The 24,594-nt window shown below is 39.2% G+C and overlaps 1 protein-coding gene across 1 annotated transcript in view; it reads left to right on the top strand.

Moving 5' to 3' along the window:
• CAMK1D (calcium/calmodulin dependent protein kinase ID) overlaps positions 1-24,594 on the top strand; it is a 213,719-nt gene that overhangs the window by 173,960 nt on the left and 15,165 nt on the right. Inside the window, exons 6-8 of the mRNA XM_088134853.1 lie at positions 14,287-14,362; positions 20,118-20,230; positions 21,051-21,129. Of these exons, the coding sequence (XP_087990979.1) occupies positions 14,287-14,362; positions 20,118-20,230; positions 21,051-21,129 (268 nt within the window). The remainder of the gene's footprint in view (positions 1-14,286; positions 14,363-20,117; positions 20,231-21,050; positions 21,130-24,594) is intronic.

Genomic DNA, 24,594 nt, shown 5'->3' with positions numbered 1-24,594 from the left:
TACAAGATGTGTTTATTGAGGTTTCCAATTAGTCTTTCTTGCAATAAATTGATTATGAAAGGCCTGTTGGCAACCTATCTTTGAGCTCAAAGGTTTTTTCCATGATAGCCTGGTAGTTAGGAAACTTTTCGAAACTGTGTGGAAGATGGTCCCAGTCTTGTGAACAGATGTTTTTCAACCTCATCAAACCTCAAAAACAGATTTTTAAATGTTTCTTCCTCATTTAAAAATGAATCCCCACTTTCTCTATCTTTGTCTTTCTACCTCCCCCACCTTTGCGATGCTTATTAAAATTAAAGCTTTTCTTGTAGGACTCTTTTGTTCTGGAAACAATGCTGTTTTGGCCACCAGACTCTGTCTTTTGGCTACCTAACATGGCAGCACGTGACCAATCCTGTCTGGGCTCAGAGGCTAAGCAGACTTAGACCTTGTTAGGAGTTGGGTGGAGATCACAAAAAACAAAAACAAAACAAAAAATCTAGGCTAAATTAGGAAGATGGGGAAAAGACATTATGGAAAAAGACAATGGCAAACCATTTCTATATTGGTATTATACAGACATGACCGCGCAGTCACCAGAAGACTGAGTCAACTTGAAGGAAACTTTATCTTTTAGGTCTGATCTGTATTTTGATGTTAGAAACATCACTCTTTACTAACATAAGCACCATCTGACCTATCTGCAAAAATTCACAAATGACTTGTTCCTGCTTCTACATTACCCACTGAAGAGTTACACAAAACCAGTATCCCCATCATTGAGGTTTATCTCAGTTATTCAAAGCCAGAGATCGTCTAGAGTAGTCACAGATCTGTCACTTTCGCTTATTTTGAAGAAATGGATGGATAAACACTTTAATACATTTGGTCCAAAAACACATCCTTCTACTTTATAGAAGCTTTGAATTATATAATTCTGGATAATTATTTATGCTTTAGAGAATTAATAAACATTCTGTATAATGGAACCCAATTATAAAATGAGAATAGCTGGATTGAATGGCATTTATTTTGTAACCACTTCAACAAATCCAGCCTTTTCATTCAGTCTTAGTCCACTACTTACTGAAGCTAAAGCTGAGTATGAATAGCTGAACAGAATCATCTCATTTATCCTGTTCACTTTCCTCTTCTTCCCCTTTTGACTCCCTAGCATTTACATTTAGATAAGCTCTTTGGAGGCTGGAAACCATATTTTCATTGTTGTTCTGTATGCTGATGGCTCTGCAAAAGAAAAATGTTCAATAAGCTGTTTTAAGAGAATGAAAAAAAGAGTTTAGAAATTTAAGGTACTGATTTCTTTACCCAGAGTAATACTCTAGCTTTTCTAAGCGACCTTAGAATCAAGATACACACATCATTGTTTACAACTGTATGTTAGGGATCACCTATAAGAATCTAACTCTTCCAAACTTGAAACACCCTGTCCTGAGTGCAAAATGATGAGTCTCCGGGACTCAGAAGTGTTTCCAGCTCAAAACATAGCTGTTTTGAACTTGAAACATTCCCTAAATGCTTGAATCAGCCCATTTCATACTGAAAACAGTTGTTCGGCATTCAAAATGGGATGTTTCAAATTTGAAATGGTTCAGTAGTTTGAAACGTTTTGTACACCACTATTTTATGGACTTGTCTTCTATGGGTTGTCTTCTGTATACAGTTTCTAGAGTATTTGCTAAGTAATCTCACTATCTGATCCTAGAGTATCTCTGTTTAGACAAATCAGTGTTAATTATTCCTGAAAGATCCATCTCTGATAGTTTGGTCCTGGCATTATTGAAAAGGTGATATTTACAGTTTCCAGAAAACAACAACAATTAAGGAAGGCCACACAGAATCTCTGTCTTCCCCCTCCAAATTATCTTTTTCAATGGTTGTATCACCTTAAAAGGCCCTTTGACATTGTTCTTTATCCTTGCAGATGCTGCTAATTTCTAGAGTTGTTCCCAACTTGGTCCAGAAGTAGTAAAGACTTCTTACACACCCTGTTTACATACCCAGCCAGCAACCTTAACCCAGCCAGCAGCACACCAGCCTTGAAGTTTCAGAAGAAATGCTATAAAATTATTTTCACAAGGTTTCTTCTGGAACTGAGGTCACAAGGGGATGCATGCAAGAGTATAAATTTGTAATCTTGAAATAAGGAGCCCACTTACTGTTTAGCACAAAGTTATTGTAGCATTCCTATACATTCCTTATTATTTTGCTGCATAGAAGACTAGATTTGATGTGGAATAGTTGTGTCTACTCAGAGAACTTGTTCTTCAAATTCAGCCTATGAAGTTGAACACTTCATATTGCTTCCATAGTTAAATTGAGCTTGGGGAACTGTTGATCAGAAATCATATGTTTTTCACAAACAGTTCCTTCTCCTCCTCTTCCTCTTCCTCCTTCTTCCATTTCACTTGATTGAAAGGTGACTGAAGATGAAAACTTTTGATTTCTATTTTTCAGAAAATAGTCTCATAATGTATTTTAGTATTGCTGTTGATGTCAAGAAAAAACTGTTTTCTGGAAATAGACCTGAGAGAATTGTCAGGAAACAAGTCATCCCATTAAATTTTCATTGAGTTTAACCATGTCCTTCTGCTTCCTGTAATTTTACTGTTTTTGAGGTTATGGTTATATTGGGCTTAGGGTGTTGCTAAGAGAATTATTTTGAGAATTTGGAAAAGAAGTAATATTCCTGATATTAAGGACTGGATTCAAGAGATGCATGACTTACCATTTTTGAAAAGGCAATTTTATTTACTAAACAAAAAAAGACTCAATAGTTTTCTGCAGCATAGATTTTTATGATATCTTGTAATGTTTAGACACTCATTAATATTTTTCCTAATGTAGATTTAGAAATCTGTTTGATTTATTAATAAGTGATATATCGGTAGTTCCTCCCTTTTAATTTTTTGTTTGTTTGCTTGTTTATTTTGCTTTCGTTTTTGTAATTCTTTTTCGTGTATTTCTTTCCTGTTTTGTTTTGTTTTTTATTTTTTAAAATTTATTTCTGTAAAAACTTATTTAAGAAATAAGTATACACTTTTTAAAAGATGGTGACCATGACCCTATGACTGAAATCTGCGCTTTTTATAGATGTGTCGAACATGTGATATATTTAAAAAGGAGTGGGAGTTCAATTGCACAATTGTGGCTGCCATCTTGACTTTGGTCTCCCCCCTTTCCGGAGATGCTCCAGGATACGAGGCATTAAAGCAGCTGTAATGACTAATGGTCATCCATGTTCAGTAATTATAATGCCAAAAATAGTAGGGATAGAAATCCAGATTAACTACTCACTGATGCGCTACTTACTGCTCTGTGTCTTTTGTCCTACTGAGGTGACTTCACAGATAATGTTTCAGCTTTCCATAAACTGCAGAAGAATTACAGTAACTCTTAAAAAAAGAGGTGGAGAGGTTGTAGGATTTCGTGATGAATTTTTAACATACTGTAGTAGGAACAGACTAGGTGACTGAAGAGGCCCTCGCTTACCTTATGCATCACAAAGAGCTGTTTCTTTTGCCCTCATCTATGCATTTAGGCCCTTGCAATGCATTTAGGATCTACTCGCTGAAATCACACCCCACCCCACAACGTACAAGCCTTCAGTAAATGACTGGGGCACCGAACCTGCCCTTGCTGACCCCTGAACCATATTGCATGGCAAGATCCAGAGGGGAATCCTGAGGTTTCTGGAGGGCAACTGGATCTATTTGTGCAATCTGATGCTCTGCTTGATCAAAGGGGAAAGACCCGAATGGGCAGTTTCATCGCTCCTTGAGCATTTGGGAGATTTCGTGAGAGAGCTATGAATTCTCAGCCCTAAGGTTACAATACGGTGCCCGTTTTCTTTGAGCAAGCCTCTCTGCATTCTCTGAAGGCGTATGCAGAATCCACTGTCAATAACTTGATTCAGCAGTGGAAATGTGGTTTAAGTTTCATTTAATTTCCAGGGCCTGCCAGCTCATCTTCTTCCTTCTTTAGCTTGTTACCCAGGCAACGTGGGACAAAGACGTGAAAATGACTCTGGCGTTCTTGGATTATACACTCCGCTAGGTCCTCCGTTGCTGCTATACATGATGAGATACTTGATGATTTTCCCCACTGTTTCTTCCTTCAGGCAAACCTTCTGAGTCCCAGAGTCATTCCAATTATCAGCAGTTTCCTTATTCCCAGGCATATAATTTTACTTTCCCTTTCGTAGAGAGGATTACCTGAAGCACGTCTCCCTGGTTGTAAACAAACTTAAATTTAAACCATTGCACTGAAAATAAAGACAGCAAAATCCCTAACCTCTCCGAAATCCATCAGTAAAATAAATACCTTTTTTTTTTTTTTGGCAAGAGAGAGAGAGAGAGTAATTTGGCATCTGCCAAGTCAAAAAAAATTTGATTAGTTGACCATTGAAGTAAAAATTGAGAACGAGTATAATCTTTAATAGGTTTTCTACTTGTGCACCTTTGAGAAGCAAATTAAATGTTGGTTATTGTAGAATCATGGTAGTACTTTTTTAAAATTAGGACTAAAATATAGTTAAATGAGGCATATTGACTTATTTAAATTATTTATTTAATCATATGTTACTTTGTCTAACTAAAATTATGTATACATTTAAATGACATATATATGGATTGAATATATGTTCCATTAATTAATTGAATTAATAATATACATTTTATATACTGGGTTGCATTTTTATTTTGCCCTTCATCCGTAGAAGCTCAAAGTGGCATATATACCCCTTACCTTTATTGCAGAGTCAAGATGGACCCAAGAAAATCATATTAAATATTTAGACCTCTGTATTTCTTTGTGATTTGAATCTCAGTTGCTATCCTGAAAGGATAGTAAAATAAAGAGTTTCCCCAATGAGGCAGCATATCTTATGCAGCCTCCCCTAATGATGGTTGATGATGGTTTCTTCCAAATTAACCCCCTCCCCACTCTTATGGGTTATTCTTACAATCCTGACTCCCTGAACCTTCAGGTGGTTTGGGTAGTAGCTGCTGAATAAATGTATGGTTGTGGAGATCAGACATGAAAGTAGATCATTTTCCCTCCTGTGTATAATACCATGCACACTGCCCAATGTGCTGAAAAGGTGTAGGAAAAGGCTTCCTACACCTTTTGTTTTGCTATGTTTATTGTATGCCACAATGGCTGGCTTGGCAGTGCAAACTCCTCTTCAGCCAGCCAACCTGAAGGCATGCATAACCTTTGCAATTTGCAATACTGCAAACACCTTCAGCGATCACTTGTTGAATCTTATTAAAAACAACATGCATTCCATTTCTACATAATTCCCACTATAAATAGAAAGTTTCTTGCAAGTGGCAGCACCAGGCTGACCTTGTTAAGCTTGGAAGCTAACAAAGTTGAACCTATTTTAGTAATGGGATGGGAGGCCACCTGAAATCCCAGGGTTTACTGTAGATCTAAGAAAATATTCCAGAAGAAGACAGTGGCAAACCAGTTCCATATTGCTGTCAAAAAATCTGCATGGATAAGTGTTAGGATATTCTCATGGGAAGAAGAACAACTCACTTATCTCCAAACAATTGTTTTGACTGCAAAAGTCAGGCCATCTGCATTTTTGGCGTAGAATGTGGTCATATCTGCACTCTGCCTAACAATAAGTTACCAGGAGCCAAACTTGGCTTGAAGGAGGCTTTAGCTTTTAATATTTTTTTTAATGCATCTTGATTTCCTCTTCAAATTATCTGTTTCCATTTTTTAAAGAAAGTCATTGTAACTTTTCAAAAGGAAGAGGGAACCATCGTTTCTAAAGCCTACAGAATAGCTTTGCAATGGGCACATAGGCAACTAGTGTTGCCAGAACTAACCAAAGAATGACAGCCAGCGTGGTATAGTGGTTAAGATGTTGGACTAGGAGCAGGGAGACCTAGGTTGGAATCTTATCCTCGTCCATGGAAGCTCACAGGGGGTGACTTCTTTTGACCCCATCCTCCATCCCAAGGTGGTGGTTGTGGGGGGGAAACAGGTCTTGTACTTATGCTTGATATAGGCACATTCCAACTAAAATATCAAGATGTTTTTGAATGGCTAGATGATGTTTATTCAGTTCCACTGATGCCAAACCACTCTTATTCCAAATACGTAAAGGATAGAAGATGGAGATACATTTTGAAGGTGCTACAGTTGGAACCACACTCACACAGACCCACACACCAGCTTGCTAAAAGCTTCCACGCATACACACACACACACACAACCCTTCCCATACTAGTTTTCAGGTGGCTTGCTAAATATTAATGAGAGAGTTTCTATGGGCATGCAGTTTGCTTTGTGGAAGTAAAGCTCTCTGTCTACAAGATTGTCTATCTTGGTACGTATCAACACTCTCATGTTCAGTAAAGAGACTTATAAAAGAGGAAGGAAACAGGAATAGATGTAAAATGCCACTGAGCTTTTCTCACAAATCAATTGCATTTGCCGCAGAATTTTCCAGCCATTTGTGAACTGGGAAGATTCTTGTTTAATATACTGTTCAATCAAATAGCTGCTTCAATTAAACTGGTGTACAGAATCATTTTAAAATTCAGCTTATATTCTCCAATATAAAGACCATTCCAGGAAAAGAAACTAGTTCACAAGATACTCCTCTGTTTTGAGTTACCAGTTATTTTCTTCTCGCAAACCCGTCAGGTAAGAATTCTTGATTGAGCTGACAAAGTCACAACAGTCCCTTTTGCCCAGTCTTACCTTTTTAAAATTTTTATTGTGAATTTCATAGTTTTAGGACATTTTAAAATGTAATACCAAAGCTGATATAAATAGTTTCAGATGGTATTTTCCATATATCTCATCACCTCCAATTTCACATTTGACGGATGCATTCACATTTTTGACATTTGCTGTTGGGGTTTCATTAATTTGACATTTAACCATCCTATTCTAAGATTTGATCCAATTCCCCCTGAAGTGTATGGGAATGCAATGATTTTTTTTATTTCAGTAGGGCATTGCTGGACCTTTGATATCGTTTGATTTTCTTCCTGCAGGATATGTGCCCTTTCATTTTGACAGGCAATTTCACCACATTTCTTCGATGCCAAAATCTAGTTGACAAAGTAGTTCATAATTTTTTTTTAACCCTGCATGCTATAATAGGCAGCGTCTAAAGTAATCTCTACTGCGGTTATAATTTCCTCCCGCTGGCCAGTTAGATTTGCACCCTGGTCACTGAAGACAGAAATTGACCAATTTGTCTTTTACCCCTTTTGTTTGCATCCCTTATCTCAACTTTATTCTGTGATTTACTGCTGAGAATTGCACTGAATAGATTACTGTCTTTCCTATTACGTAAAAACTGTCAGAAGAACGGAGGGGAGAGCCACAGAATGCGTCCAATCACTTTCTGAGTAAGATGGAACAGAGTCTTGGAGCAAAAGTTGCTGTTTTCTGTTGCATGTTCACTTTGTCCAGCAATTTTTTTTAAAAAAAAAGTTAGCATAACAGGTAAGCAAGAGATGTAGATGTACTGAGCAAATCCAAAAACTTCCAGGACTGATTAGTATCTGGTATTCATGCACACAGTGTGAACATCTGTAGAGAAGATTTTTGCAGGTAAACTGGTATGCACTGAGGCTTCTATATAGTATAATCCAGTGTTTCTCAACCTTGGCAACTTTAAGATGTGTGGACTTCAACTCCCAGAATTCGCCAGCCAGCAAGCTGGCTGGGGAATTCTGGAAGTTGAAGTCCACACATCTTAAAGCTGCCAAGGTTGAGAAACACTGGTATAATCCAAAGACTGTGCTAATGGAGTTCCTAGTAAGATTCAGATCTCTGTGTGTGCAGTTCTATCCCTACAGACATCTACATTTTTTGCATAGATGCTACAGGGAATACTCAACATGTGTGATTTCAGGAGTGGAACTACTTGATATGGCAGTTATTTGTGCTGTATTATAGTAGAGATTAAACAAATCCACCCAGAATTTCTCATTCAAGGCACAAATGACCAGGCTCAAATTATCCTACTTCAAGACACATGATGCAAAGATCTAGCTCTCTGGAAAAGGCTCTAATGCTGGGGAAAATGGAAGGAAAGAGAAGAAGAGGACAATTAGTAGCAAGGTGGATAGATTCAATTACAGTGGTGATGAATGCACTGCTGGAAGACCTGAAGGACCAGATTTGGGACAGATCATCATGGAGAAAAACTATGTGGTGGCTAGGAGTCAAAAATGACTTGATGACACATAGTCAATCAATTATAGTAATGATTTTCTAAAATGCCTCCATAGGAGAGACATCCTGGTTTAAAGAAATAAGAACAAACAGTAGGCTTTCCTCCTTATATCTCATGAATGGCTTAATAAACCCTTCTTCCAAACCATGATTTGCTGCTATATACAAACCAAAGAATTATATGTTGTACAACCTTTTCAAACCAAGATTGGAAATCATAGTTTAAAGGTCTTATTTATACATAGTGTGCTGATTCAGATGTAACCCCTGAGTTAAGAGAATTGAAGAATGGGCTATAAACAGTGTTATTTCCTACCTTAGTGGAAGGATTTATCTTACAATGGTCTAATTTTACTGAGTCCTGTTTTGTTGTTTTGTGAAAGTTACTGGAGATTAGAAAATTGAAATTGGTTGAATATATATTTGTGTACATAGGTCCAGAATGCAGCCGCATGGGCTATTTTTGGAGCCCCAAGAAGGACCCATATAACACCGTTGCTCCGTGAGCTGCGTTGGGTACCAGTTTGCTTCCGGGTCCAATTCAAGGTGTTGGTTATCACCTTTAAAGCCCTACATGGCATGGGACCAGGTTACCTGAGGGACCGCTTCTTCCCCATGACTTCAACCTGTCCCACCCGATCACACAGAGAGGGCATGCTCCGGACCCCCTTGGTAAAAGAACTCCGACTAGCGGTGTCCAGAAGGCAGGCCTTCTCTGCGATAGCCCCCGCTCTTTGGAATAATTTGCCCCCAGAGGTGAGATCGGCCCCCTCACTCCTGGCCTTCCAGAGGGATTTGAAGACCTGGCTCTGCCATCTGGCCTGGGGTGGGGAGAGAAGGCATCAGGTGTGGGGTTGGCTAGCCCCTTAGAGCCCTGACATTTGCTGCTCTGAACCATCGGCCTCCTGGACTCTTTCTTTTTTAGTAATTGTTTTATATAGGTTTTATGTAATTGAATTCTTATTTATTGTTTTAATGAGTTGTAAGTTGCCCAGAGTCCCTCATTAGGGGGTGATGGGTGGGGATAAATTTGATAGATAGATGGATGGATGGATGGATGGATGGATGGATGGATGGATGGATGGATATTATATTTGGCTGAGTTTTTATAATGGGTAGATTTTAGTTTAGGGGACTAAGCTTGATGTCATCTTCTTACATTGAGCAATTAGTTGATTATAACTCTGTATTGTGTGCATTTTGTATCATAGCTATCTTATAATGCCCTTATTTGAATTAAAGTTATTGTTAAGTACTGCTGGAAAACTATGCTTTAATTACATCAAGAAATATTTTAATAAGCATTGTGCAATAGTAGTTTTGTGAACTGGCTATTGGTCCCAAACTACTCAATCATCCTTTGGAAGATAAAAAAGGGAATGTGAGAATGCAGCCAATGTCTTGCTGTCGCCTAGCCTTGTTGTCTACAAATTTGTGGTATATCTGATCTCATAGGCATGCAGTAGAAACCACAATGATGTCAATGTATGTCATGACATCATCACACAAGTGATGCATTATGACCAATGACACACATGTTACCCCTTGCTTACATCTGCAGAACCCCATGTCTGATCTTCACTTACTTTTCAAGTTTAAATAACAGTGAGTTGCAAGGTATCAAGTCATACGTGTGTTAGCATCCAGAATTCTAGAATTACTTTAAGACCCATGCCCCTCTGTGAGAGCTGCATATCTAAATGGGTCAGTGTTTGGCCAGGACTTGGTCAAGTATAGAAATAAAAAATAAATTAAGTCAGAAAGATGGTAACTGAAGACACCTTAACTATACCAGCTCCCATCAACTGTTATTTCTTGTGCAAGATTTTATACCATTTGTGGAAAGTATATTTTAAATCATATTTTGATACAGACTTCCCTAACCTTATGCCCTCCCAAGACTGGAACTACAGTGCCCATCAGCTCAAGCAGCGTGGCCAAATGTCAGGAGTAATAGGCATTGTGGTTCAACACATCTGGAAAGTAACCATTTAAGAAAGGCTGTTTTACCATATCTTTCATCATAGACACATGCTGCAGTTGCTTTGGGTAAATTAAAGGACATGATATATCTTAGAGACAGTGGAATATTGTTGTATCAGTTTTTGAAAGCAGATACAAAAGTTTTATTTCAAAGGTGTCATTGATTAGATTTGCATATTAATTAATTCTTCATTTTTTGCTGTTCCCATTCCCATTTGTTTTTCCATTGATCCAGTGTCAAATCCATTGATCTTGTGTCTGTAACTTTGATATTTTCTGTCTAAACTGCCAGAAATGTTCAGGCATTTAATTATATTCTCTCAGGGTAGCAAATGTGCTAAATCTCAATTGGATAGATCAAAGAACAAATTTAAATTTAAATATTAGCTGTCTTTAGTCCCAATCTTGGGGGCTTAGGGGTAGTGTTTTCACATACATTCCTGAGAGAGGTGGGCAAACCAGGACATCCGGGGGTGGGGGAGGTTAAAAAAAAGTCAAGATGACAATGACTATGCAATTGAAGTCCTAACCCATTTTTATATGCATCACGTGTACAAAGAACGTAAAATTGGAGTGGGGTTTCAATTGTGTGGTTGCAGTGTGCTTGACATTTTTTAGCCTCCCCCACCATGGAAGTCCCTGGACTAGAGCCAATCTCAGATCTTAAGATCAAAATCATTGCTGCCCCTACCCCCCCACAAGAGTTTGACTGAGAAAACGTCTTTGACTGAAAGTGAAGGATTTGCAAATCAAAATTACTTTTTCCAAGTTCCTTCATTTTAAGCAACACAGTTACAACAAATCTACGTGTTCCTGTTTAATCAATATCACCAGAAAATGGTTTTGGAAACAGTACAATTTTTACGCTGATGTCCATGCTTTATTCCATTTGACAACCATGTTGCTCCAGTTAGTGTGAAGAGTATGTTTCTGAACAAGCAATGAATTTGTCAATCAAATCTGCAAAAATCAAACCACACGCGCGCACCCCACCATGCAACTAGAGATTCAGACAAACGCATGAGTAACTTTATTGCCGATGATACTGTAATGCACATGTGATATGCAATAATTAGGGAGTGGCTCACTAAAAAAGTTTTCACTTTCACTGTGAAAAGTATTGCACAGTTGTGCTGAAGGTGGCTCAAGATGGATGGATGGATGGATGGATGGATGGATGGATGGATGGATGGATGGATGGATGATAGGCCGCAGTCATTCCAACTTGCATAGCCTTTCTCCTCTATTAGTCCGGTATCTGTTTATGTACCTTTTCACTTTTCCTCTCTTGTGTCTGCTCCTGGATTGAAGGCAGAGATCTGCATTTTCATTATCTCTAAAGGACTGTGAACTTAGCTGGCACTATTAGATGGTTCTAATCCTGCTAATCAGCACTTGCTGCTAAACGTTTTGAGCTTGCAGCACTAATTTATAGGAAAGTGAGATTTTCTGCCCCCCCAAAGGCACATATTTTCACTTGCTTAATACTTCTTGGTTCAACATTAATTGTTCTCTTCCTGCTGTATTTAATCTGGGAATGGCAGGCAGCTAACATGAACTTTGCAAATAATGGTACTTCTAGACAGTTGGTAGCATCTCACATGGATCTCTCTGCAGGAAAAGTGACAATGCATTAGAGCAGTGTTTCTCAACCTTGGCAGCTTGAATGCATGCTGGCTGGGGAATTCTGGGAGTTGAAGTCCACATATCTCCAAGTTGCCAAAGTGCAGAAACACTGCATTAGAAGGTTGTTTCATCCCTGAAGTTTCTATTCAGCAGCATGTTGTTACAAAGCTGCCAAGATTTCTTGGTCCTCAATAGAAATTATCACGGAGATAGAAGAATGACAGGCCAGTAGGATCTACTTTTTTTTCTCCTGAACTCCACCAACTGGAGCCATGCACAACATACCAGCCCAGGCAGATGTGCTTGTGCAAAAAATGAAGGAACCTTGCTAAGCCCAAAAGTTGTGACACAATCCAGAGTCAAATTCACAGTTCCATTCAGGGAAAAACATATCCCCAGTTTTCTGCTAGGTGTTCTTTTTCAACTGACTTAGGAGCAAAAACGTAGCAGCAAAAAATTAGATGATTTCCACCTCTAACTCTTGGTGGGGGGGGGGGGGGATTTCTCTATTTTTACCCAGTGTATATCTTGTGTGGTATTTTTACACTGACCACCAGGAGGCAGGCACTACATGACCAGTTTCATCCTATTAAACATGGGTAGCCAGATGTTAGTCTGTGGGATTCAAACTCTCTACCGGGAATTGAACTCACGGGCCTTTGCACTTTAGAGAACTACGTACAGTGTGTTAGCTTTATGAAATATCCAGGTCCTGATGCTCAGGGACTGCAGGAAGGAATATATGGAATCTATCAGCATGGTATATAGAGTCTATGTTCCCATAAGCTCTTAGAGCAGAGAAATATGGAAGTTGTATTATGTCATGCCTCTCTGTATGGGATTTGACATGGTTCCCACCCCCTCCCCCAGACAGTGGAGAGCCACATATCCTGCCAATCTGTTGAAGGTCATCCAGATTCAAACCACCTCACTAAATTAAAGCTGCTGTAAAAGACTTCTTTTTCAAGTTTCCTAAAGGTTTGTGCTTGGTTTCCATGTTGATAGCTCTTTTTCCCCACCCCGCTTTTTATTGACAGTCCTCTGAATTGTTGGATGCTGATTCTGAGTGTATCAGTATGATTCACCATTTAAAAATAAAACATTTCAAACAGTGAGGGTTGGGGACTAAGCCAAGGAGATGGCAATCAGAATAGCTCATACCCATTAACAGTTGGATGTTTGGCCCCATATCAAATAGTCAACTCTTCGCTCATGTTAGTTTTGGATGGAGAGACTCTGTTGGCTTTCCTCTTCCACATCATCCTTGCCCCTGCTCTGTGGAACTGGGCTGTATTTTATTCCTAACCTATTTCAAAACATGAAAAAAATGTGAAGATGCTTTTCCAAAGGTTTCAGATGTGGATGGCTCCAGACAGTGTCTATGATATGCATTCACATGGAAACACAATAACTGTCAAATTTATATAGCCGCCTATCTCACAAAACAAGTGACTCTGGGTAGCGTACAACAAAAGTAAAACAGTTAATAAATACCTAAAACAATAACATTATTATTATTATTAAAAACATTAAAAACTATTTAAAAAACTACAGGTAGTCCCCAAATTAAGAACAGACAACCCATAGTTAAGAACGGAGCCTATTGTAGCAAAATTTGATTCAATACACAATGATTCAAGTTAAATACACAATGGTTTGAGTTCATTACACAATACTACTTATACAGGATTATACAATAATACTGTTCCAGCTTATATACAAATTTGAAATAAGGACAGACCTTGGGAACAGAACTCGTTCTTAAACTGGAGACTATCTGTATTTATTATTTCAGTATCTCACTATTGAACCATGAGACAGGTTGTACTTCAGTGACTTAGTTCAAGATTCACATGCAAAAGAACCCAGATGTAGCCTTGACATTTGTCCTTAGATCTAAAAAAGACTTCTGTCTTTTTTGGATCTGAAACTAGGGTCACTGCTAATTCAGTGTGGACAATACATAGAAGAATATTCTGGACTTGGTATGAAGTTACAGTTTTGATCACATGTATTAGAAAGTAAGTCCAACTAACTGGGATGATGTCTTAAACCAGTTTCACTTGTTCTTGTATTTCTGCACATTTCTGCTGATTCCAGGCATTCTTCTGGCAAGCAGTTGTGGACAGGATACTGGTGACAAAGGATCCTGGTGACCTTTCTGATAATTGACTATGGACCTTTATTAACACCATTCTCCAACTGTTCATAGGAATTGCACATTTTCTTCAGTAATTATGGTGACATGGGTGATAATGGAAAGTGTTACAGGAGAAGTTTCAGAGTTTGTCTATTCTGTACATTTCTTTCAAGTTGGCATGGATTCCCTTCTGCCATTTAGAAGCAATTGAATAGAGTGGAGGGTATGCTGTAATGAACACGCTTTAAGTTCTTTGTTGGATTTTGGCCAGTTTCATTGGATGTTCTCTCATTTATTGATTTCCCTCCCCTCCTTCCTTATTGCAGCTCCTGAAGTGCTTGCCCAGAAACCCTACAGCAAAGCAGTGGACTGTTGGTCCATTGGAGTTATTGCATATATTCTGTAAGTACTATCAAATGAGTTCGTATTACTGATTTCATAATCAATCTTGAAGATTATTCAGGGCTTTGAATGGTACATTGGGGTTGATGATTGGGAATAGGAAGGCATCTTTCTATCAGTCAGATCAAACAAGGCCGTATCAATCAACAGTCATAATTTCCTGGGACCACCACATTTTTCAAAGCATTAAACCTTGCTATGGAAAACCCAAGTCTCAAACAATATATTTACTTTGAATAGCTATAATATAATTTTGTTCAGAATCTGGACAAGCTCATTGGATGTCACTTTTATCAATGGAGGATTTATCTTCCTCCTGTTGTTGGACATGTGATGTTTTGCATGTAGTTCAGGGCAAAGCCCAGCCAATAATGATAAAACCAGCAAATCTCGTCTTCCATTTGCAATTTAGGGCTAACTGTTCCCTCCATATCCAGGACCATGGCAGTTTACTATTCAGTTAATATGATCATATGTTAGATGTATATCCCATCTTTCCTCCAGGAGCTTAAGCAGTGTCTCCTCCAATTTTTTTTTTGCCTCACAATAAATGTCCTGTGGGGTGTGTTGGACTCAGAGACAAAGACTGGCCCAAAGGTCACCCAGTGAGCTTCCAAGACTAAGAATGGACATGAATTTGGGCCTTCCCAGTCCGAGTCCAACATCTTCACTGTAACACTACTAGCTAGGAGCAAAGCAGAAAATTTCTGATTCTTTGGTCAGCTATCAATGCATGCAAGATGAAGCATGCAATGTTTTCATTTTTTTTTTCCTAATGCTATTTCCTTTTATGTTAGCTTATAGAAGAGAGGCATACGCAGTTGAGGTGCACATCAGTAGGCTGTGCAGTTGATATCGTTCCTTAACTCTTGGAGGTCCCCTATTTATTTTAAATTTGGCCCTTCAAAATTGGAAGGTGGCTTTTGAAAACATTTACAGGAATAGGCTGTGAAAGATTCCTTCTCTTTGTTGTAAACCTGAAGAAACCCTTATAGGAATGCCTTTTCTTGGACATTTTATTGGGTTGGGGTAGGCCACCCAGAGTCACCCTAAATTTGATTAATAAATAAATGTGATTAATAAATAAATAAATAAATAAATAAATAAATAAATAAAGATGATTACTTTAGAGCTTGGGAGATAAAATTTATGCCTGTGCTTGTACAGAAATGTTATACATGTGCTATACAGGGCACATTGAAATAACTATATCCCTATTTCTGATTGAGAAATATTGGCTAGTATACAGTCAAACATGGGCCTAGTAGAGATATGATACCATTTTCCCTTCCTCCTCCTCCTCTCCTTCTCCTTCTCCTTCTCCTTCTCCTTCTCCTTCTCCTTCTCCTTCTCCTTCTCCTTCTCCTTCTCCTTCTCTTCTCCTTCTCCTTAACTTAGCCAGTCAGTAATCATCTGGGGATCTCCCAGATCATGTCAGTGAGTGGCACCAGTGAGCTGGTACTATTTACCAGCTGTAAAGGATCATATATGCTTTTAAAAATTAAAGTGAGAATTTTTTTTAGATTTTTTTTTATCTTGCCTTTCTTATTTTTATAAATACCTCAAGGTGGTGAACATACCTAATACTCCTTCCTCCTCTTTTTCTCCACAACAACAACCCTATGAGGTGAGTTGGGCTGAGGGAGAGTGACTGGCCCAAAGTCACCCAGCCGGCTTTCATGCCGAAGGTGGGACTAGAACTCACCGTCTCCTGCTTTCTTGCCTGGCGCCTTCACCACTAAACCAAACTGGCTCTTATTGATTGACTGGCTGAGTAATGAAGAAATGATACATTGTCTTTAGGCCATCCTTCCTTGCACATCTCAAGCCATCAGGGAAGGTTCTAACTGCCTAGGTTCTACTGTAGCTTTTCAGTTCCTGAAAATAGCCTTGTCCACCCTTATGTCCTCTAGATGAGCCATGGGAATTCTTGAAGGCAGCAAGCTGGGAAGGCTGGTCTAGAACCTTTGATGATACAATGGCCCAGAAACCTGTGTATTTGATTCTTTCCCAGGCATTTGTATAGCTTCTTCAGATGGGCTGCAGTTTCTTTCAGTCTAGTTACCAAAAAAGTCAGGGACCCATGCCCTTTGTTAATGGAGGTAAATAGCAGCTGACGGGGAGCGGTATCTACTGAAAGACAATGGAAGAGAAGGGGGTTCACAGCGTCTCCAACAGTCTGGCCATTCCAGTTCAATTTGGACTACTTAAAATAAGACGTCTGCCCTTGGATCATGCTTGGGTAGTTGCTTCGAAGAGAAAGTTGTTCTTTTCCCAGACACGAATCACACAGAGCCTTCTTGACAAGATTTATTGCAACGATCAGTCTTCCCTTACCATCACCTTTCAGAAAGGGGTACTTTTTTTTGTTTTGACAAACTACCAGCCAGGCTAAGGGGAGAGATACATCTGTAGATCAATCTACAGATCAGGAGCTAGGACGAAAACGCTAGGAATAATTTTTTTTTTCTGAAGGGATGGGTTTAAGTGACTTTTGATCACACAGCCAGCATGAGCGCATATCCTTCGGAAAGTGGCTGGTGGGTGGGTGAAAAGGCCAGCGGGTATTGTCCAGCAGGCGCAGCATGACAGCTGAAGCCCCACCCCTTTTGTACACGCATCTCACCAGTGCAAAAGGGGCAGGGCTTCAGTCATGATGTTGGGAACGTCATCCTGCCTGTTTTGAGCCCGGCAGACCTTGCTAGCTAGCATAGAGGCAATGAGACCAAAAAACGTGGTTTAGCATGCCCAATATAGCCATTGGCATAGTTCCAGAAATATAGGGTAGAAGTACTCTGAATGTTAGAATAGATTAGAAATGGTAAAGCAGCAGGAAATATTTTGTTTTATTTTATTATTTGGTTAAATCATGTATAGATTTCTTGAGCAGCCTCTCTGGAAAGAAAATTTATTTATTTATTTATTTAACTTGTCCCCGCCCATCTCCCCACAATGGGGGACTCTGGGCGGCTGACAACACACTAAAAACATAAATACAATTAAAAGTTATAAAAACCAAGCATTAAAAAATAAAAAAGCTAAAAAATCCAAGAGGCCGATGGGGGCCACACCAGGCCGCTAAGGGGCCAGCCAACCCCATTTCTGATATCCTCCCTCCCCGCCCCAGGCCAGATGGCAGAGCCAGGTCTTCAAATCCCTCCAAAAGGCCTGGAGTGAGGGGGCCTGTCTCACCTCCGGGGGCAAGATGTTCCAGAGGGCAGGGGCCACAGCAGAGAAGGCCCGCCTTCTGGATCCCACTAAACGAAGTTCTTTTACCGCGGGGATCCGAAGCATGCCCTCTCTGTGAGATCGGGTGGGACGCTGAGAACATATAGATACAGTAGAATGCTAGCAGTGCAGCTGTTAGGCGGTTGTGTCCGAAATGGTAAAAACTCTCCACGTTCCTTTTATTATTAACTTCATTTGGGAAGAAATAAGAAAATGCCCACAAAGTGAAACTTCTTGAATGGAACAGGATTTTCCTACTGAAAAATGAAGGTAGTTGCTATCTCTACTCTTATATAAATATACATGGCACAATTCTGAGAATGCCCCCTCCAACAATTATAGCCTGCAATTATAGCTATCCTGTGAAATGTATGATCCAAGAGTGTAGGAATGGTGTAATACTTTATGCTGTTCAATTCACAAGAGGTAGATCAAATACAGATGGCTGTCAACTATGCCTTATTATCTTACTCATTACAGACGTAGCGTAGCTTTGGACATTAGTGGCTAGAGAAGACAAGGAATGGACATTATTTTCACTCCTTGTGGATGAACTTCCGTGACCATTTGGTAGACCTCTTTTAAAGATCAAATGCTAGCCTAGATAATTGTGGTGAAGGGAAGCCTCGGTTGGTATCTATACTGCATTTCTGGATGAAGGCAATGGTAATGAAGTAGCAACCTAGCAAAGAGTTATTTATAAATTTTAGAACTTGATTGGCAGAGATTTCAATAATGTGTTAAGATCTGCTGATTTCCTTTGCATGTTCATTCATTTTTACATGCAGCCTGGGTGCAGCTTTTATGTAGATGCAAACTCACAAAGAGAAAAGTTTATCATCCCGTCCTAGGCCAATCCGAGTGGAATGGGAACTGCCAGAGGCCTCTAGGCCTGGGCATCAGAGAGGGCCTCATATGTAGGCATTAGTCAATTTTTAAAATTGCACTGAATATTTGGGGGAAAGAGTGAAATTGTTTCACTTTGTTTGTGCTGCCTCATTTTTTAAATACTGGTCGGGCAGGTCAGAATTCAGAGACAAGCTGGTTCTCTCTGGATTTCTGGTGGGGCCTGACCATGCTGCACTCCAAAAGTCCCTTCTCCGTAGCTATGAGAAATAGAAGAAACATGTGACTGATACCAGAGTTTTGATGTAGAGAATGGGATATTGCTGAAAATCAGATGCAGGCATCTTTCATCCGATTATTCTTTCCCACTTAGTCTTACACCATACCCTACTGCATTCCGAAGCCTGTCAACTTTAGGAAGAGAATTTTCATGGCTGTGAGATGGAGGAGGGATCAAAAAAGTCATTTTTTTACACAGAGGTACCTGGATCAAAGGTTTTAGGGAATGCTATAGTTCTTCGCAATCCTTTGTCTTACTTTGTGTGAAATCTCAATGATAGCAATGTTTAATTAATCAGTCTGAAATCAAGGATGTGCTTTGGAAGCAGCAAATGTCCAGAGAATTTGGGTTTTTCCCCTGCACTAAAGGAAGTAATTTTATGAACATTTTGGAGCTAAAGTCTCAAGTCCTATATGGACCTATCTTTACAAGGACTGGGAGGCCAATCTTAATCGCTCCAAGCCATTTGTAGGATGCAGGGCTAGGTACCCAACACATTCATCTTTGGGAGGTGGATTCCAGCTCTGATCCAGACTCATTGAATAATTTATTCAAAATCCTTTGAGCTTTTAAACCTTTTGGATGATTTCCAGTCTGCCTAGAAACTTGTAATTGAAAGTGGTTGGCTTAGATGTATGAGCTTTCTATCCCATCCTTGTGAGCTTTGGAATTTGATAGGGCTAAATCTTGTTTTACACAATGGATGTGTGACTTAGAGCAACAAAGAAGGGATCACCGGGGGGGGGGCGCCCTTGCCCTGGAGAACCTAGATATGATTTTGCACCAACTCAGGAACTAATGTCATTTAGATAACCTATAGAAGAACCTTTACCTTATCACACTTCTTCAACTAAATAGCAGTAGAAAAATAGCTAAATAATTTTATACTTATTTAAAGGACATCTTTACAAGCTTTGCAGAACTTTTTAGGGAGAAAAGATGATTGATTTAAAACATGAGTTACTCTTTTCTGGTTTCTACATTTCTAATCTGTTCCAAATCTTCAAGAGAAAACAATCCATCATTAACACATTGGGGAAATATGCCCTATCTGGGCATCTCTTTGGATGCTTGGAGGCAACCTTTGTGGGTTTATCAGAACAAGATAAGCCTGTAATAGATCTCATTGATGCAACCTGAGAAAAGGAATCATACTTATATCAACTCTCAATTCTGACATGATGTAGCATTGGTTCATCCAGTATTTTAGAATACAGTATTTATACCTAATTTTCCTTAGCTACACTTTGTTTGTAGCTTTTGTTTTAAAAAACAGAAAACTATTATCTACCTGGCATTTGGATTGGCACAGTCCAAAGTTGTAAAAGAACCCTAAGTATTTCTTCAGTGATTTGTTTTCCTATGACATAACCCATCCTGTTTCTATATTTTGTGTTTTAGGCTCTGTGGCTACCCTCCTTTCTATGATGAAAATGACTCCAAGCTTTTTGAGCAAATTCTTAAAGCAGAATATGAATTTGACTCTCCCTATTGGGATGATATCTCTGAGTCTGGTAAGAAACAAGTTAGCATCACTACTTATTACCAATAACTTTACCTTGTACTTTTCCTACAGTTTTCCTGCTCAGATATGCTGCAGGGGGGCTGTGATGTTACAGACTGCAGTCGAGGCTTTGTGGGTGTTTAGAACATAGTTTAGAATTCTCCTTGGGGTCTTACTTTTTGTAAATCTCAGAATCCTCCCATCACATGTCTAGACCTCATGGCTAGATCTTAAAGTGGTGGCTAAGTGAGCATCCCAGTGGCTGAGATCAAGACTTCAGGGCCTCATTTTAGCCTTCTTCATGATGACAATCACCACAGAATAAATTTAAAACACAGGGAATCATCCACAGTTGCTTTTTTTTTTTTCCAAAAAATCAGATACAGAGGATGAAAAGTTCAGCTTTTGTGAGTGTTGAATTTGAATAGTTTTGTGACAGAATGTTATTTATTTTTTAAGATAAGCTTAGGGTATGACTCAATTCCTATAGTGGGAGCTGTGGCCTCCTCCTCCTCCTCCTCCTCCTTTTTCTTCTGATACTATTATATGAACCAATTCTCAGTCTCCATTTAAGAAACCCAAATACATCTTCTTCTATGTGAAACCTGATAGTAGTAACTGTGCAAGTAAAATATGGCTTTAGGAATCATAACAGCACTCCAGGTGTTGAACTGAGCTACATTATATAATCAAGTCATTGGATTGATTATTAATGTAATTCCTTTGGTGTACAAGTTTTTGCTGCATAGTGATGCTTTTAATACCATTGTGCCATTTTGTTTCTTCAGATACCAAATATCTTTTGTTTTTGTTGTTTTCATTTCTCCCAGCTAAAGATTTTATTCGGAATTTGATGGAGAAAGATCCCAATAAAAGATATACCTGTGAACAGGCAGCCCGCCATCCGTGGTAAGCCAATCAGTTGTAATGTTCAGAAATTCCCAATCCCATTTGTCTCTGTGGAATATCTTAGTTCAAGGGGAAAATACAGAAGAAGAAAGAGAAGGCGAGAGAGATTACCCTGAAAATTTAATTATAATATCATGACCTGTCATCAATACAGACTTGGATTTAAAGCTCTTGGCAATACAGTCGAATGATTGCAGTCCGACAATACAGATAGATCTGAGACTCAGTCTGGGTAAGCGGAGAGGAGATTTTTAATGGAAATCTGAAGCACAGAAAAATTGAATGCTTTTTCACTCACAATAAAAGAAGATTTGCTCTGTGCTTTCGGTGAAATGGCAACCCGCCACCCTCATCATGACTTACAGTTCCTATTATGGTCACCCTTCCTCTCCTTTTTTAATGGAAAAAGGTTCAGATATTATTTTCTCACTGAGTTAACATTAATGCATTATGAACTCATGTATCTAAGATAGGTCAGTCGTATCTGGAGTGCTAAACTCCAAATGACCACTAGGGGGACGTAGGATACTGAACACTCCCATTTTGCTCCCATCTAGTGGTAGCCTGAAGCTTTACAGCCTGATCTGATAGCCCTAATCTTGGACTGTATGTCTAGGTAAGCTGCTCCAATAGTACACCGTGTTCATGTTAATAAGGCTACCTCTTTTCTTCCTTATAAGCAACTTGGAAGACTTGAAACACTGATGTTCTCCTCCATTCCATCTAGAACCATTTCCAACAAAAAGAGCTTTGGGCAGCATTTGGCTGTTAGCTAAAAACATCCTTGAACTACATCATTTTATTAGGAGACTCAGGAAATTAAATAAGCTATAAAAATGATATTCAAAACACACCAAATAATCAGAAAAATACTGATTGGCAGAAACATCTGTGGTCTTGTTATATTTTTGAAGAGTTTTTCCCCCAAATCCTGCATACACAAATGGGCAGCAGAGACTACAGGACTGGAAGATAATTTCTGTTACTAGAATAAATGGGGGGAAAAACCATAATTTGTGATCAAATTAGTACACTCAGTTTGAAATCTTAATATAATGTAAGTTTGGAAAAGTTTCTCTTTTTTTCCTCCTCATTTAATTCACCTGACCTGTTACTCAGCTTGACCCCAAAAAATTTCTCCCAGTGTTTTGAGACTTTAACTGTAAATAATTGGTTGCAAAGACAGGTTCTCACCATGATGGCTTAAAAAAAATAGTGTTTGTAATCCTTTCTCTTTAAATGCAGTAACTTTGATACCAAAAGGTAAGTCATATATTATCTTGTTTCTACAACATGATAACACAGTTCCCTGAGTTCATGTAACATAGTGAAAAAAATGAAAACTACTTAGCCCTCTTTTTAGTCTGGTGCCTTGTGGAAATCTGGTCATTGGCAAAAGTGTTATTGGTATCAATTCTATGTATTTCCAAATATTTCCATGTAAGTATTCCTAACAGTGCAAATCTAGGCTTGATTACTTGGAAAGTTAACACCTTTAAACTCAATAGTTCTTTGGTGAGCCTTCTGTCTGAATCTCAGAAAGGTTTCCTCATTCCTAATTTATTTCATTTGACTGAGGTCATAAGGTCATTTCTTTCTCCATGAGGTTCACTGAAACTCTTTCTACTGAATTCAGTAGGGACATCTAGCTGAGTTAAAAAAAAGGGGGGGGGGATAGATTTGGTAAAGTATGCACTTGTTGGTCCTAACCAATTATGACCCATATGGTACAACTTGGGTAGTAGTTCTTACAGTCAGCAAGACAGAGGGCCTTTCCCTGCTCTATAACACAACATGCCCAGGCAACCTCTTTTTTCTACCACATTCCCCAGATGTTGCCTTCATCTTATCCCCAGCCCTTGAGTAAGGCCAGGTTTAGTCATATTAGTGGTATTGGCATCACAATAGTGTTTTTCTCCTTAATCCCACACCATCCGAAAGCAGTCTCAAGTGTATAAAAAGGTTTAGACTTTGTTGCCCTGACTTTGGAGAAAAGATGGGGAAGAACAAATTTCATGGCAGCAGGGTTCTTGACAATGTAAGGGTGGATAGAGAGTTCTTCAACTCAGTAGTGAAGAAATAGGAGCAGTAGATGGAGGAAGGAAGGAAATGGCTGGTCTACAGAGGTGAAGGTCCAGAAACCAGTAGACTGGACAGAACAAAAGAAAGCAACACACTTGCCTATGATTGACCATGTTTACATAATTAACCTAACTGAAATGTGAGAAGCACCAGCTCACTAGCCTGTTCTCTACTGTCCCAAAGCACACAGAGGTAAACAAATGATGAATCCCCATCTTCCACTGTCTTCTAAAAATCTTCAGTTGTAATGCCTGATTTGACACACTTTGGCAGCTGAGCCAGTCCACTGTTCAGTGACCCTTTTAATGTATTCTGTCAATATGGAGGTCAGTGCTCCACTGCCCATCTCATTAGGTGGTTTGCCTCCTTCTTTGAAACCCTTTGTCCTTGCAGGGATTGATATAGGCCTATATTGTAACACTGTCCATTCGTATCCAAGATATTCTTGGTTCCCAACTGGTATTGCAAGTCTATCAACACCAGATGCACTGTACTCAGGTCTAAGTGATTGATGGCCAGTAAGACTCAGACTGGAATCACAGAACCTGGACTGAGAGAGACCTTTCCTAATCTGTCTCTAATCTCCTAATTGTGTGGCTGTCATCTGCTGCCATCTGATCTCTGACTCTTTGACAGGCAATTCTCTAGTCAGGCTGGACAGTTCTAGCCACCACTGCAGGGATCTAGCCACCATGTGTGATTCTATCAGGCTCATTCAGCACCTTCAGACCACTGGAATGGTCTGGAATGAAAATGAGCCATGATACCATCTCCCAAAATTATCATCATTAGTAGCCTTGCCAATGTCATAAGTGGTTGTTTTCCTGGAGGCACCTCTCTTATTGCACTCTACTTCAGTGACCATTTGGGAAATTGAAAGTTTTCCCTCTTCCATGTTAATCATACTTCCAAGTGCAGAATCTACCTGGCAGGAGTAAGAGAGCTCTTTTCATTATTTATGGTACACAAAACCCATGATCTCAGAGACACCGGAGGTGACATACCTTAATGTCTTCTCCCTTGAGGGAGCACTGATTAAAAGCTCATCCAAATAGAAGTAAATATGAACCCCCAAATGGAACAGCCTTGAAAATGAAAGTGTTCTTTCCCATATGCAAATTTGCAAAATCTCCAGTGGAGGAGATTGTAAGTAGATATCCAAAATGTCTAGAGGTTACCTAATCACTTGGAGTGATGGCCTCTAATGTACACTTCAGAGTTTCCATTCTGAAGATCTGCTGTCTGATGAGTCTGTTTAGTAGCTTCAAGTTCAAGACAGCTCTCCAAGATCCATTCTTCTTTGGCACTGTGAACAAAACACTGGGAGAGAGACACTGGTTTCTTTTCCAAGTTGGAACTTGCTTGATTGTATGGATTAACAGT

The sequence above is a fragment of the Python bivittatus genome, unplaced genomic scaffold (assembly GCF_059951505.1).
Source record: "Python bivittatus isolate LINGU-HERP-01145 unplaced genomic scaffold, Pbiv_v1 ctg000120_np1212, whole genome shotgun sequence".
Lineage (NCBI taxonomy): Eukaryota > Metazoa > Chordata > Lepidosauria > Squamata > Pythonidae > Python > Python bivittatus.
This window is presented reverse-complemented; position numbering and strand designations above follow the sequence as displayed.